The 13,560-nt window shown below is 39.3% G+C and overlaps 2 protein-coding genes across 2 annotated transcripts in view; one reads left to right on the forward strand and one right to left on the reverse strand.

The window, feature by feature from the left end:
- Window positions 1–8,693, forward strand: part of arsj (arylsulfatase family, member J) — a 17,427-nt gene extending 8,734 nt beyond the window's left edge. The window contains exon 2 of the mRNA XM_005950084.3: window positions 3,072–8,693. Within this exon, the coding sequence (XP_005950146.1) occupies window positions 3,072–4,461 (1,390 nt within the window). The 3' untranslated portion in view covers window positions 4,462–8,693. The remainder of the gene's footprint in view (window positions 1–3,071) is intronic.
- A 2,483-nt stretch (window positions 8,694–11,176) lies between these two features.
- LOC121812647 (vegetative cell wall protein gp1-like) lies at window positions 11,177–13,041 on the reverse strand (the record flags this gene model as incomplete). The annotated part of the gene is given in 2 exon segments (XM_042215420.1): window positions 11,177–11,729; window positions 12,836–13,041. Coding segments are annotated over 2 exon segments (252 nt in total), but the record flags the coding sequence as incomplete, so codon positions are not given.
- Window positions 13,042–13,560: the final 519 nt, after the last annotated feature.

Genomic DNA, 13,560 nt, shown 5'->3' on the forward strand with positions numbered 1-13,560 from the left:
TACACATTTTATTTCACATTTAAGAGCATAATGACAGTGCTATTATTATTGTTATTATTTTTTTTGACCTTCAGATTAATTTGTGACAATATATTTTATTCATTAGGCAGCAAAATGAATTCACATTTTATACCCAAATTTAAACTGGTACACTGGACTTCTCTGAGATGTCAGAAAGTATAACACTCAACCACAAATTTTTCTGTTTATTAATGCAAGTAACTGTATTTTGGCATCTAAGCAGTAAATCTGAAAAGTCACAGATAACAAAAATGACAAGGACTGTTTAAGGCAGTGGTTGCATAAATCATACCTTATGCAGTCAGCTGAACACTGAATGTAGCTGGGTTACAGTTACAGTGCTTCACCTGCCTAGAGCACCAATTGACAAGAAAGTCGACCCATTGCCATATTATACAATAAGGTCTGGTATGGTCTCGTTTTAAATCCACCTCAAAGACTTGCAATGCCTAGAAACATCAGATTCAGATATGGGCCTTACTATTATCCTGTAAAGTTTGAAATTTCAAAAGTCATGGGAACCAGCTTTGGATATGAGTCAAAAATATGTTCTATGTTATAAAGATTGCATTTGCAATCCCCAGTAGTTTTGGAAAAGGGCCAAAAACACATTTTGAATTAGCAAAGCACAGTGTAAGGCCAAAAGCATAATTCTGCCAGCTGCAGCTGGCACTGAAACACTGGTGATGAGGTAGGTTAGGATTTCCCAGGAACAAGTTAGCAGAGATGGTGAGAAATAATCATACAAATACTCTCCACTTAAGCAAAATCCTTAGCATCTGAAGAGTATTTACTTCAGCTGTTGGCTCCATGAAACTGTATAACAGCTATAATCCCATCAATTCATCACACATGTGCTCAGCCTAGAAAGCTCTGTGCTTATGCTCAAATAGCTGAAAGGTTACACCCATATGCAATGCAATATGCACAACTTTTTGTTTAATGATAAAATGAAAAGATCAGACAAATTTGAAAAGCAGTTCTACATAATACACAGAATGCTGTGTCGCAAGTTAAATGGTGTTAGATACAAAGTCAGTTTTTCATTGTACATCTGATTTAACATTTCTCTTTAGAACCACACCAGTTTTGCATGTAGGTCATGTAATAGTTTGTGTTCCAGTTGTGCTATAGCCAGCCAGAAGTACATTTTTATACGAAAAGGTCTGGTATTTTATGCTTGCAGGGAAGTACCATTTTTTCGTCCAACCATATCCCAGAAATCCCTTCATCCCAATCAATTTGCTACAAATATTCACTTGGACTGGTAGAGTAGTGCAGTGGTTTGTACTGTCACCTCTTCAAATCCACTTCCAGTTCCGTCACAATTAATATGATTGTGAGTTCCGTCACAATCATATTAAAGACATGTTATGGTTAGTTGCATGTTGCTTGTTAAGGTTAATTGTGACGCTACGGCCAAATGAACAGAATCGCTTTTGGAGATTTACTTACCTGGATGATTGAGCATGCATCAAGACATCTACAGTAGTGAAAGCCTAGCGATCTGAACAGACTATAATAGTGAACAGTGTACGCACTATGACAGAGACTATGCTATGCCAGTGTCCTAAAACTATAGCAGTAACCAGTGTGAGCATACGGTGAATGATTAGAATAAATGACAGTCATGATTGTGGTCATTGGGAGGGATAGGGGGGAGGAGCAGTGTAGACGGGTTAAGTTGAGTGTGAATGGAAAGGTTCAGTGGGGGACTGAGTTCAGTAGGGTGACAGCAGTTGGGAAGAAGCTGTTCCTAATCCTGCTGGTTTTAGTCTGTGAGGTCCTGTAGCGCCTTCTAGAGGGGAGGAGCTGGAAGACTTCATTGGCAGGATGAGAGGAATCCCTGAGAATGATGCGTGCTCGGCATAGACATCTCTTCTTGTAGACATCCTCAATGGCAGGAAAGTGGAGTCACTGTGATGTGTTAGGCAGTTTTCGCCACCTGCCGGAGTGCTTTGTGGTCAGCGACAGAGCAATTACCATACCAGACTGTGACATGCTCTCAATGCTCTCTATCGCGCAGCGGTAGACATTACCCAGTATGTCAGTTGTTCTTCTTCAATGTCCTCAAGAAGAAGAGGCACCGATGGGTCTTCTTGACCAGGCTGGAGGTGTTAGTTGACCAGGACAGATTCTTAGAGATCTGGGGGTTCTGAAGAACTTGAAGCTGGGAACCTATTCAACAGCTCTGCTATTTATGTACCTGAGAAGAGAAGTACAAACTTACTGAAACTACATAGCAATAATAAGTGATTGCTATTTAAGCCATTGTCTGCTGAGTGTACATTATTGAAGTATACTGGAATGAAGCAATTATGAAGCAAACTGCTTTCATTTAAGGTGGAGTGTAGCATACTAAGGGAATTCAGATATAATAATTTATAGGACATATTACAATAACACTTTGTGTTTTCACTTATTTTTTAAGTGTATAAAGAAAGTGTTTATGTCACTTTGGAAACTTATGTCAAGCCTCCTCTGTTGTGATGTTTTCAATTGTTGAGTAACTGATTGTGTGGAGGCATATGACTGGGACATTCTTGGAAGTTCTGCACGTGGAAAATCTGTGTTTTGAGTTAGAACTTATAAACGATTCTATAAAACTCCTGCAGGTCCAAGTTTTTGCAAAGTAGCATTAAAAGTCAAATAAATCACCCATCTAAAAAAAATGAATTCCCTTGCACACCAAAATTAGGAGTTTATATTTGCATTTAGTATAGTATCTGTTCTTCATTTATCAGATGAAGTACAGGGTGACCTGCTGCCAAGTTGGCTGCAGGTCACCCTTTGCTACAAATCATAGTTTACTGTCTGGTCTTTGGTCTGTTATTTTTGCCTCCCATTAGACATCAACTTCTTTTCACTGGACTTCTCAACATTACCCTGCCCTTGCAGGCCTATAAGCCCTCTTCTGCTTTGGATAATAACATATTGGTGTAAAATTTTCAGTACAGAGATCCTCTCTGTGAAAAGTCACCCTATTGGGGTGTGTAGGGCTACTGTGGTTAATATATGACAATTTATCTCTTTTTTCTTTTTTCCTTTAGATATCAGATCCACACAGGCCTTCAGCATTCTGTCATCCGAGCTGCTCAGCCCAACTGCCTACCCCTGGAAAATATCACTCTGCCCCAGAAGCTAAAGAACGCAGGCTACTCCACCCACATGGTAGGGAAGTGGCACCTGGGCTTCTACAAACGTGGATGCCTTCCTACCCAGCGTGGCTTTGACACGTTCTTTGGCTCCCTGCTAGGAAGTGGGGACTACTACAGTCATTACAAATGCCAAGGCCCTAGCATGTGTGGCTATGATCTGTATGAAGGGGAAGAAGCAGCTTGGGAACAGGACCGCGGCTTGTACTCTACTGTGATGTTTACACAAAAGGCTGTCAGTATTTTAGCAAATCACAACCCTCGTAAGCAACCTTTGTTTCTGTACTTGGCTTACCAGGCGGTTCATTCCCCACTGCAAGTTCCTGCTCGCTACCTCGAGCGATACAAGGGCATCCCAAACCCGTACCGTCGTAAATATGCTGCCATGGTTTCCTGCCTGGATGAAGCCATTCATAACCTCACATTAGCACTAAAACACTATGGTTATTATGACAACACAGTTATAGTGTACTCTTCTGACAATGGGGGCCAGCCTTTAGCAGGAGGAAGTAACTGGCCCTTGAGGGGTAGTAAGGCCACATACTGGGAAGGGGGGATCAAGGCAGTGGGCTTTGTTCACAGTCCCTTGTTAATGAACAAAGGAACAAAATGTCGATCTTTGATCCATATTACTGACTGGTTCCCTACACTGGTAACCCTAGGTGAGGGAACTTTAGATGAAGATCTGAATCTGGATGGGTATGACGTCTGGGAAACTATTAGTGAAGGCCGCCCATCACCTCGTCATGACATTCTCCATAATATTGACCCAATTTACATCAAAGCCAAAAATGGATCGTGGAAGGCTGGGTACGGCCTATGGAACACAGCTATTCAGGCTGCACTCCGAGTTGGCCACTGGAAGCTACTAACAGGTGTGCCTGGTTACAGTGACTGGGTGCCCCCACAAACTTTTTTGAATCAGCGGCTAACCACTCGCTTGCATAATGAACGTGTCCGCTGGGACCGAGGTAAGTCCATCTGGCTGTTCAACATTACAGCGGACCCCTATGAGAGAGTGGACTTGTCTCAGCGCTACCCGCATATAGTAAAGAAGATGCTAATGCGGCTAGCTCAGTACAACAAGACTGCTGTGCCGGTGTGCTACCCAACTAAAGACCTGCGTTCTAATCCTCAGTACAACGGTGGGGTGTGGGGACCCTGGCACAAAGACATGAGGGAGCAGCAGGAAGAGGATGAGATGTATAATAACTTGTTCACCAACCATCTCGGTAAAAAAAGATGGGAAAAAAAATCAAAGAACACAAAGTTGAGAAGAGAGTAGAAGAGTAGCACATTACATACCACGTTTGTGAATGCCTTAAGTTATATTTACTCAGGGATTAATGCTTCCTCTTACAGGATTGTGCTGTCAGACATTCTAATTCCAGGTAGTTTTAACTTGACTCCAGAAAATACTGTATGAACAAAATGCAGATGGACATTTTCAGAGTTCCTCGAGAGAACAATTAAAAGATCAGTTGTTCAAACACTACTGCTATGCCCAGACAAAACTAAGACCTCATGTAAGTGACAAGGGCATTTAAAGAATGTTTATTTTTCTAGATTCTGTTGCATGCTTGACCTGTTGTCAGATTTTTCTTATAGATTGACGTTTCACTTAGAGTAGAAAACAAATTTCACTAGACAGTTGCCATATATGTTTGGTGACAGACAAATAAAATAAAACATAGTTCTATTGTGTTGTTGATTGTAGCACTAAGGTACTGTGGAAACAGATGTGCAAGTAGATGTGTGTTGTTTTTTATAAGCATAGCCAGTGTGAACTTTAAGATAATAGCATTTGTTCCCTTATTCTTAGATGATATCTGGTTGAGCACAAACCAAACTGAATGTGAGACAAATAAACAAAATAAAAGCCCTAGACACAACATTTCAAGTTCTGTTTTACTTGCATTTTACTATATCCTGATTTTGTTTATTCTGCTAACAACTACGTTTGTAATTTGAAAACCTTGTGTATGTTTTTCATGTTTAGAAACTGAAAGGCAGCTTCTGGGTATAGTTATTTATAGAAAATACAGTAATTTTGGCTTTTACAGGTGAGTAAAAAGTGAATTGCTTTTGTGGAGTCCTTAAAAAATCTCTCCCTCATCACTTAGAGTGTACTGTACAAGAAGTTGGGATCGAAGAAAAACGAAGAATGCAGCTATTTATATGAAGTGAACACACATACATACAACCTTTACAGCAATATTTTCTTATACATCTGTTGCTTGGCACCCATGGAAACAGTTGGAAGTCTTACGACTGACTTGAGCTGATTGCAAGCTTTGCCAGTATATGATTGATCAAACTTTTATGAGCCACTTAACTATTTTAATAACAAAAAATGGCCTCGAAGTACACCACTTCCTAGAAGATCCTCTGTTAACCAGATGCATGGATCTGGTACAATCTGAGGGATCAAAATAGGGCTTCCCCCAAGAAAGGCTGCCAGGTTGCTTTGCACATCCCCCTCTCTCTGCAAGCGCCAACTTGTGACCTCAGACTAACTAAATTTTTACAGCAGCATTTGTGTACACAGCTTATGCTGATATGAGCATGGTTCTTTTGATTCTTAATCCCCATAAATGTGAAGAAGGTGAGGTCAGTTTCAGTTTATGATACTGTTTTTCCTCAGCTCATTCACAGTCATTTATGTCTACAGGCAGATTGTACCCATGGGAACAGAATTTACCTGGCTAAGCTCAAATTTATTTCTCACCATAAAACGCAGGTGATGGCATCTCGAGTATCTCGAGCTACAGCTGAGAGTATAGAAAATCAGATTCTTATTTTCTCTGCAAAATTTCCCCTCCTGTGGGCCATGGGAACACTTAAACCCTGGATTCTCTTGGAATTCACATTTGCTTTCACTTATGGGCATTAGCATCCCGCTTATGGGAAAAAGAGCTGTAACTAAGCTATAAGGCAATACATCAAGCTGCTATCTCACTTTAAAAATGCCCATCAGTGCTCATTGGGAATGATAGGAGAAAATAAACCTTATGGATGGCAAAACCACAAGGCTTTGATCTGGCTGGAGTGTGGCAGGCAATTTTGCCTTATTGTGATGGTTTCCTTTCAGTCATGGCACTGTGTGAAACACATGGTTTAGGTTCTCGTATGCTTGATTGAGGTTCAAATTAGCTGAATTATGTGTAGCCAACTGGAGCTAGCTGACCACACGGCTGCCAAGAGCTACATGTGAAATACTATGATGCAGCCAGGCTTACATTCCCAAAGACATGAAATGAATGAATGTAATGAAAAAGAAGACAGATATCAAGCAGCTGTTAACCAAAAGAATCAGGATTAACACAAAATTTATGAACAATCTTGTTACCACTGCCCCATGTTTTCACTTAGACACCCAAATAACTCTGGAAAAAAGAGAGTAGCTAAAGAATGTGGTTTTAGAGGTTGCTAAAAATAAAGCAAAGAGTTACTGTGCTTGTCTTACATGAGGATAAACCAGTAATATCATCTGGAGGCTAAATGAAGTAATTTGTGTACACAGGTTTTATTCTAACTGCTTTTTTTGCCAGGTGATCATTTTACAGCTGTTATTTTGTTCAGCCTCCTTGTGGAAGACATTCTTCAGTCCAGCTATTTATTATTTATGATTCATTTATTTTGATAGTCCACCACCAAACTATGCCATATAAAGCTGTTTTATTATTTAGTTGGCTCTGCTTTGTTCATCAGGGCCTTGTTTTCAAACGTTTCAGAAAAAACTATAACATTAAAGGAATCTACATGGAAATGGGTTGCCATCTTTATTTTATTTGGAGTGTGGTCTTATGTTCAGGTTCAAGGTTTCAAGGTTCTTTATTTGTCACATGCATAGTTATACAAGTATAACACACAGTGAAATGTAGCGGCACACAGTGAAATGTAGTGAAATGAAATGTAAATTAAATATGAGCCATGCACACCCACACCCATGCAGAATACTTGCCATTAATTACAGCTGAGCTCACCTGTGCATACCTGTTTGAAAATATTCCTGTTCTTGTTGCCACAAAGACTTTCTTTAGAGTTTAAGTCTGAGTTTGCCAGAATTAATCTGAACAAATTTTAGCTATAGGATCACATGAGGTCTGAACATGGTTACTCCAAATAGAAAAGGGATTCTGAAATCAGACTGGATTAAATTCTACAGTCTTGGTTTTGCTTCTAATTAAAGCTTCATGATGTGTTGTTCACTGTGAATTGCATTTGGTTTTTATCTCCATTTTACTGTGCCCCAGCTTTTTTGGAAAAGGAGTTGTAATCAGTGCATCTCCAGCTGATTTCAACATTATGACAGACTGATCATAATATTAAATATTATCAGAGATGAATCAGTTTCTTTTTCATGGCAATCCATCTGTAATGAGTTCAGTGCAATGAACAAATTTTTACAGGGTAATTCACCAACTTTAGGTAAGGATTGTTAACTTTATGTGACCATGTTAGCGGCCCTACTTCTGTTACTGTTATGTGATGTTAAAGGGTTTTCATTTCATATTTTATGTTATACAAGTTTTGTGGACGAATATAAAAAAAAATCTAAAAAAGACTGTTGCAGAAACCTGAAGAGAGAGGTTTAAGACTGCTGAAGGACCTGCAAATAAGGACACTGAGCAGTTGAGTGAATTGCTGACAGGAATAATAGAGAAACAACAACCTTTGGCGAACATATCCTATAATGGCCATCTAGACAGTTCAGATGAGGGATCAAGCACACCTGATTTGAGTATATTAGTGCATTGATTTAGCTATTCTCTCATTTCAGATTATTGTTTTTCATCAACAGGTGTCTCGTTTAATGTGTTCATTTGATCATATGAACCGTTCTTGTGTGTAGGTGGAAGTGAAATGGACAGAACTGCAGAGTTGCAAGGCATAGCTTCCTCAGAAGCTATGATGTGTGCCAGCACTGCTCACAGGAACAGAAGACTTACGATGAATGAAAAGCTGGCTATTGAATTTCATTAACACAAGTTGAAGTATCTAAAGGAGGAGCATGAAATGAAAAAGAAGATACTCCAAGTAGAATTAGAAATGAAAATGTGAGATGCATCAGTCTCAATATACCAGCAATGAATAAAAAAAATACAGAGTAGAATGCAGTAATTTGACCATGACATGTTCAAGTCCTTGTCTGTGGTTTGTTGGAATTGAAGGCATCTTCTCGGCATGAATCAAAGTATATTCCAAAGGCACTGAAAATGACTCTTTCAAACACCAAACATGCACTCTACTAGACCCCTTGTGCATATATAAGCTTGGATATAGCACCTTTGATTAGGAGTAAGTGGGTACAAGCATTGTGTAAACAAAAACTTCCTTCCTTGTACTCATTTATACCTTGACTGAGGAAGCAGATTTATGTTAGTCTCAATTAACGCTTCTAATTATTCACAAAATGAAGAAGTGTTTTTCTTTAGTCGAGAAAGTTTGCTTATAACCCATTGCAAGTGCATGTATACATGCGCTTCTCACCATTATAATGGCGAGAAACGCATTGACTCGGTGACATCAGTTGTTTTTGTTCAATTTAATAAAGATAAATACTATAGAATTCAGAAAGTTTAAAAAACTATTTTTATTTGAAATTCAAAAACGATTATTTGTTAAAAAAAAATTAACTTGACACATACAATAGGTGGATGGACCTTGATGCGTCACGGCAGACAACACCGACAACCCAGGTTACAAAATACTTACGGGGATGATCCTCACCACAACATCACCTGGCTGCAATCCACTCTACCAAATTGGCAGACTCACTGCAATAGATACATTCAACTTCAACTGTTTTTTCCTCAAAGCTAATGTCACTGGTACTCTGAACTTGATTTGAAAGAAAGTCTGAAATAATATAAATTACTTTTGATTTAACTTTGAAATTTTTGATTGATTTGAATTTTTATTCATAGTAACCTGAGATTCAAACCCACATCTTTTCTTCATCACTATTCTAACATTCTGTGTTGCTATGCCTATGATGCTCTTCAACTCAAACACTGACATCTTCATAATCCTGTCCATGATATTGTCTTATACCTATATTTTTCTATCCATTTCCTTTTTAAGTAGACCCTACTACTAATACTTCTCAAAAGACTGGAGCTCAATGGACTAGCCAAAGACCTTACCCTAAGATATAAAACTCTGTATTCATACACTTTTTCTATGGGATTCTATTAACTTTTCCTGAAATAAAGCTTTGACAGCAGTGGTTATAAATATGTCATCTTGCTATGTCCTCTTCTGCTGCTAAGCCTAAATGACACCTGACTGCCATCAGCAGTTTATAATAATTACCTGATCCAATGGGAAATGTGTAAACATGAGAAACACTACATTGTATTTTCTTTTGTTGAACTTTGGCATGGTTACACATCTCAGGATGTGACAAAAGACCTCAGTGTTAACAGTCTACCACAATAGGAAAACAACCAACTTTCCTGTTTACTAAGCTCTGATCTTTAGGATTAGGATTCAACTTTATTGTCATTACACATGTATAAATACAGGGTAACGAAATACAATTTGCATCTAATCAGAAGTGCAAGAGAAGTAAGTGCAATAGGAGCAGATTATATACAGATAGGGGTAGTATAAAAGCCATCTACACTATATTTGGATTAGGCTGAAACAGAAGTAGATTTTGTCTCTGCATAAGTTTGAGGGCCATGGGAATTCGTGAAACAGATCTTACAAGCAGACAAAAGAGAGAAAAATCCTTTGTAATATTTCCACAAAATCTTTATTTTAGATTCATGAAAGTTAAAAAAAGGAGAAAAATAAACCTTGATAGTTTTGTAAAAAATATTTTATGTAATTTTATGATAGGAAAACAAATTTAAATCAAGAAAAACCACCCATGTGTGTCCTGCAGGCCTCATCTACCCCTCCAGCATGTAAACAGTGTTGATAAAAAGCTGCTGTGTCATTAGCTTTTCTATCAATTCATGTGCCAGTATTTCTGAATTTAGACCTCAAACATTGCTCTTATGATAGAATAAATTAGAAAACCTAGAAGTATAGATGAGGTGACTCATAGTAAACTATTTTTCAACTTATTTTCAAGCTTTCAGGACACCTCAGGAATAGGGATGGGTATCGTTTAGGATTTATCCAATACCAGTACCAAACTGATAGTTTTGAAACGGTGCCGGTGCTTAAACGGTGCTCAAACCGGTGCTTAAAGAATGAAGAACACAAAACTTCCTCATGTTCAGCTGTTTTTTGTAAAAAGATAACAATGTTAGCCTTTTCTGCAGCTATAGGGATATATGGTATCACTCTTGGCTGGAAGCAGTGCTTAACAATGGAAAAAACACAAACTTTGTCCAAAAACCTCTCATGTTTAACTGTTTTCCACTTTTTCTTTGGTCATTTTAGCCTTTTTGGCCAGGGTGAAGGGAGCATCTGCCATCAAACAAGAAGACAGCCGCATGTAACTACGACGGTGTTTGCTAGTTCACCTTACATGCATTAATGTAATAACGTGGTTAGCCTACTCAACGTAAATTACACACGAACAACATTAAGCTACTCACGCAGAGAAGAACGGCTGCTGCTGCATCATCATCCTCATCATTTCTGCTACACTGGCAGGGCTAGGGGCCAGGACCTCCTCTTCGGGTTTTTGGGGGATGTTGCTAACTCCGGGTCCGATAACAGGCACCACACCCGCAGTAGATGTGCACGGTGTGAGGTCTTGCAGCAAGCTATCAAATACGGCGCATTTCTCTGCTTTTAAAAAAACGCTATGCGTTGCCAGGTGTTTCATCAGATTCGAGGTGTTACCTGCTTTGATAGTATCAGCTTAAAGCACTTGTTGCAGGCTGCTGAGTTTGCATCTTTTGCTATGAAGTACAGCCAGACTTTTGACCGCTTCGCCTTGGGCGTTTTTAATCTGTAGCTCTGCTCTAAAAGAACGTACGTACCTGGGCTCGCCTACTAACCTCGGAAACGTAAAATGATTGGCTAGAATCTAAAGTGTATGACATCTCAGGAAAAGAAAGCACCGAAATAAAGCACCGAAATGTGCGCTGCTTTTCGGTCTGGTTACTACCGTTTATGTCAGAACCGGTACCCATCCCTACTCAGGAATGACGAGATCTCTTTGGTGGATATAATAAATCATACCACGTGACACGAAACAAACTGTAAACAAAACATAAGTCAGTACAAAATGCATTTTTATAGACGGACATTAGCAAAAACAAAACAAAACCCTAAAAATTAACTGGGTAAATTTGACCATCCCCCAACAATTACACTTGTGTTAGTCTGCAAGGCTTATTTGCACAACCACTTGACCACTTAATCATTGTGGTTAAGTTAGTTTGCTCCTCTGTCTCTCCATTTTCAGTTTTGTGTTTTGTTCTCCTCTAACTTCTGTGAGATCTCTGTGGTTCAACAGCCAAAGTCTCTTTAGTGCAAATAGGCTGTCAGCTACTGCCACCTCAAAACAGAGAGGAGAGGCCAGAAGAAGATCATTTTCATGCTGGATGTGAAGCTGTGTTTAATTTGGTGCCTGGAACCGGTCTGAAAAGAGCAGAGAAAAACAAAGATTGTGGTATAACTGATGATCTTTAAATTAAATTTTATTAGTATTTAAATAAAAATAAAAACCTTTACTCCGTGCATTACTGTACTAACTGCCACTCTAAAATTGTGTACTGCTCAGTCTGCACTGCTGCTCAATCCTGCCACTTTATCCCATTTGTAATACCCCCCCACCCACACCCAAATACATGTCAGCAGTCACATTTCTATTTAAGATTTCTTTATCTTCTACTTGATCCATTCTCAATCATCCAGGAAAGTAAATCTCCAAAAGTTGATTCTGTTCATCTGGACGTAGCGTTTTGTGGGAGAAACGCTTCATCACTCATCCAAGTGACGCCTTCAGTCTCAGCTGACTGCAGGTTTCAATCTTATAAACAGTACATTTGCATAATGACTGAAACCAGCCCACTGAAGGAACAATGGGCTGGGAGGTCAATTCCTTAATCATAATTATGCAAATTCTCATGACCATTGATCAACAACCACTGACCAAAACCCACTGATCAATAACCATGAGTACCATTTACAGAGAGTTGGGGAATGGCTGCAATCACAGCATGTAAGATGGTGACAGATGTGCCCTTAGGCCCCCTCCTCGATTCAGAGATGGTCTTTCCCCTTTCCCGTAAATGCCCTCCTTGACTCAGCCCTCAAACCAGCGTTCCTCCCTGTCCAGGATGTTACATACTCATCATTGAAAGAGTGTCCACTGTAGGTGTGTATAGACTGCAGAGTCCTGGCCTGACGAGGTGGCTCTTCTGTGTTTTACCCAGAGGTTGTTTGGTTTCCCCGATGTATAAATCCTGGCAATCCTCCTGCACTTAACAAGTGTACGTAAGTGTAAAACTAAGTGTACGCTGTTAAGCGGCCATTTACGTGAAAAGGGAAAGACCATCTCTGAATCGAGAGAGAGACTTTTTTTGACATTCAGTCTTTCCAATAAAATAAAACTGGATTCAAATTAGAGACTGAGCCACTGATTGTAAGTTTGCTCACTTATAAGTGGCCTGTATATACAGAAATGAACAAATAATTATTTTCCCCACTGTACGTGACTCTGCAGAATCATTGTGTTAACCCACCTGATAGCTCTCAAAGGTGGGATGGCAGAGACTTTGCCCACAGGTTTCGGTCCTGCTGCTGAGGGCATCATGACCAGTAGGCCTGGAGGGACTTTGGAGAGTGAGGTCGGGACTGGACTCACTTGGGGGGAGACTGCTCTGGTAGGGCTCAAGGGGAGAGGCCTCTGAGGAGGGAATTTGGGTGTGGGCTGCAGCTCAGACACCAACTAAAAGAAAGATATTAGCTTTATGTACATTACTGAACAGTGACATGCAAAATGTTTTTGGAGGTTGGTAGCTTATATCCACTTATAAATCAAAACAATTACTGACTAAAGGTAAACATTATATAAAGTATATTTCTGTTCTTCTAATATGCTTTAATGCAGCACTATTAGCTCTTGCACTTAAAACAGCACTAAGATCTTCTCTCTCTCATATACATACATATGTATGACCATCGAGCTCCCAGGCCTCAGGTAGAGGACCCAAGCTTGAAGGGCAGACCGCCCGCAGGAGCGAGAGGGGAATTTTTACTTTATGTGGGTTACAGTTGCTTCAATATAGTAAAACAGTAACAGACTAAACTATTTAACAATATAATACAATATGTTACAGCTTTAAAAATTTAAGAAATAGCACAACATATACAAATCACTCAATAATAAGGAATCAAGAATTGACGGAGGTGATTATAAATAAATATTCAAGAATGTTTACAAGAATATTACTGAGCAGAAAAGAGC

This window comes from Haplochromis burtoni, unplaced genomic scaffold, assembly GCF_018398535.1.
Source record: "Haplochromis burtoni strain Fernald_Lab_line unplaced genomic scaffold, NCSU_Asbu1 Contig_716, whole genome shotgun sequence".
Taxonomy (NCBI): domain Eukaryota; kingdom Metazoa; phylum Chordata; class Actinopteri; order Cichliformes; family Cichlidae; genus Haplochromis; species Haplochromis burtoni.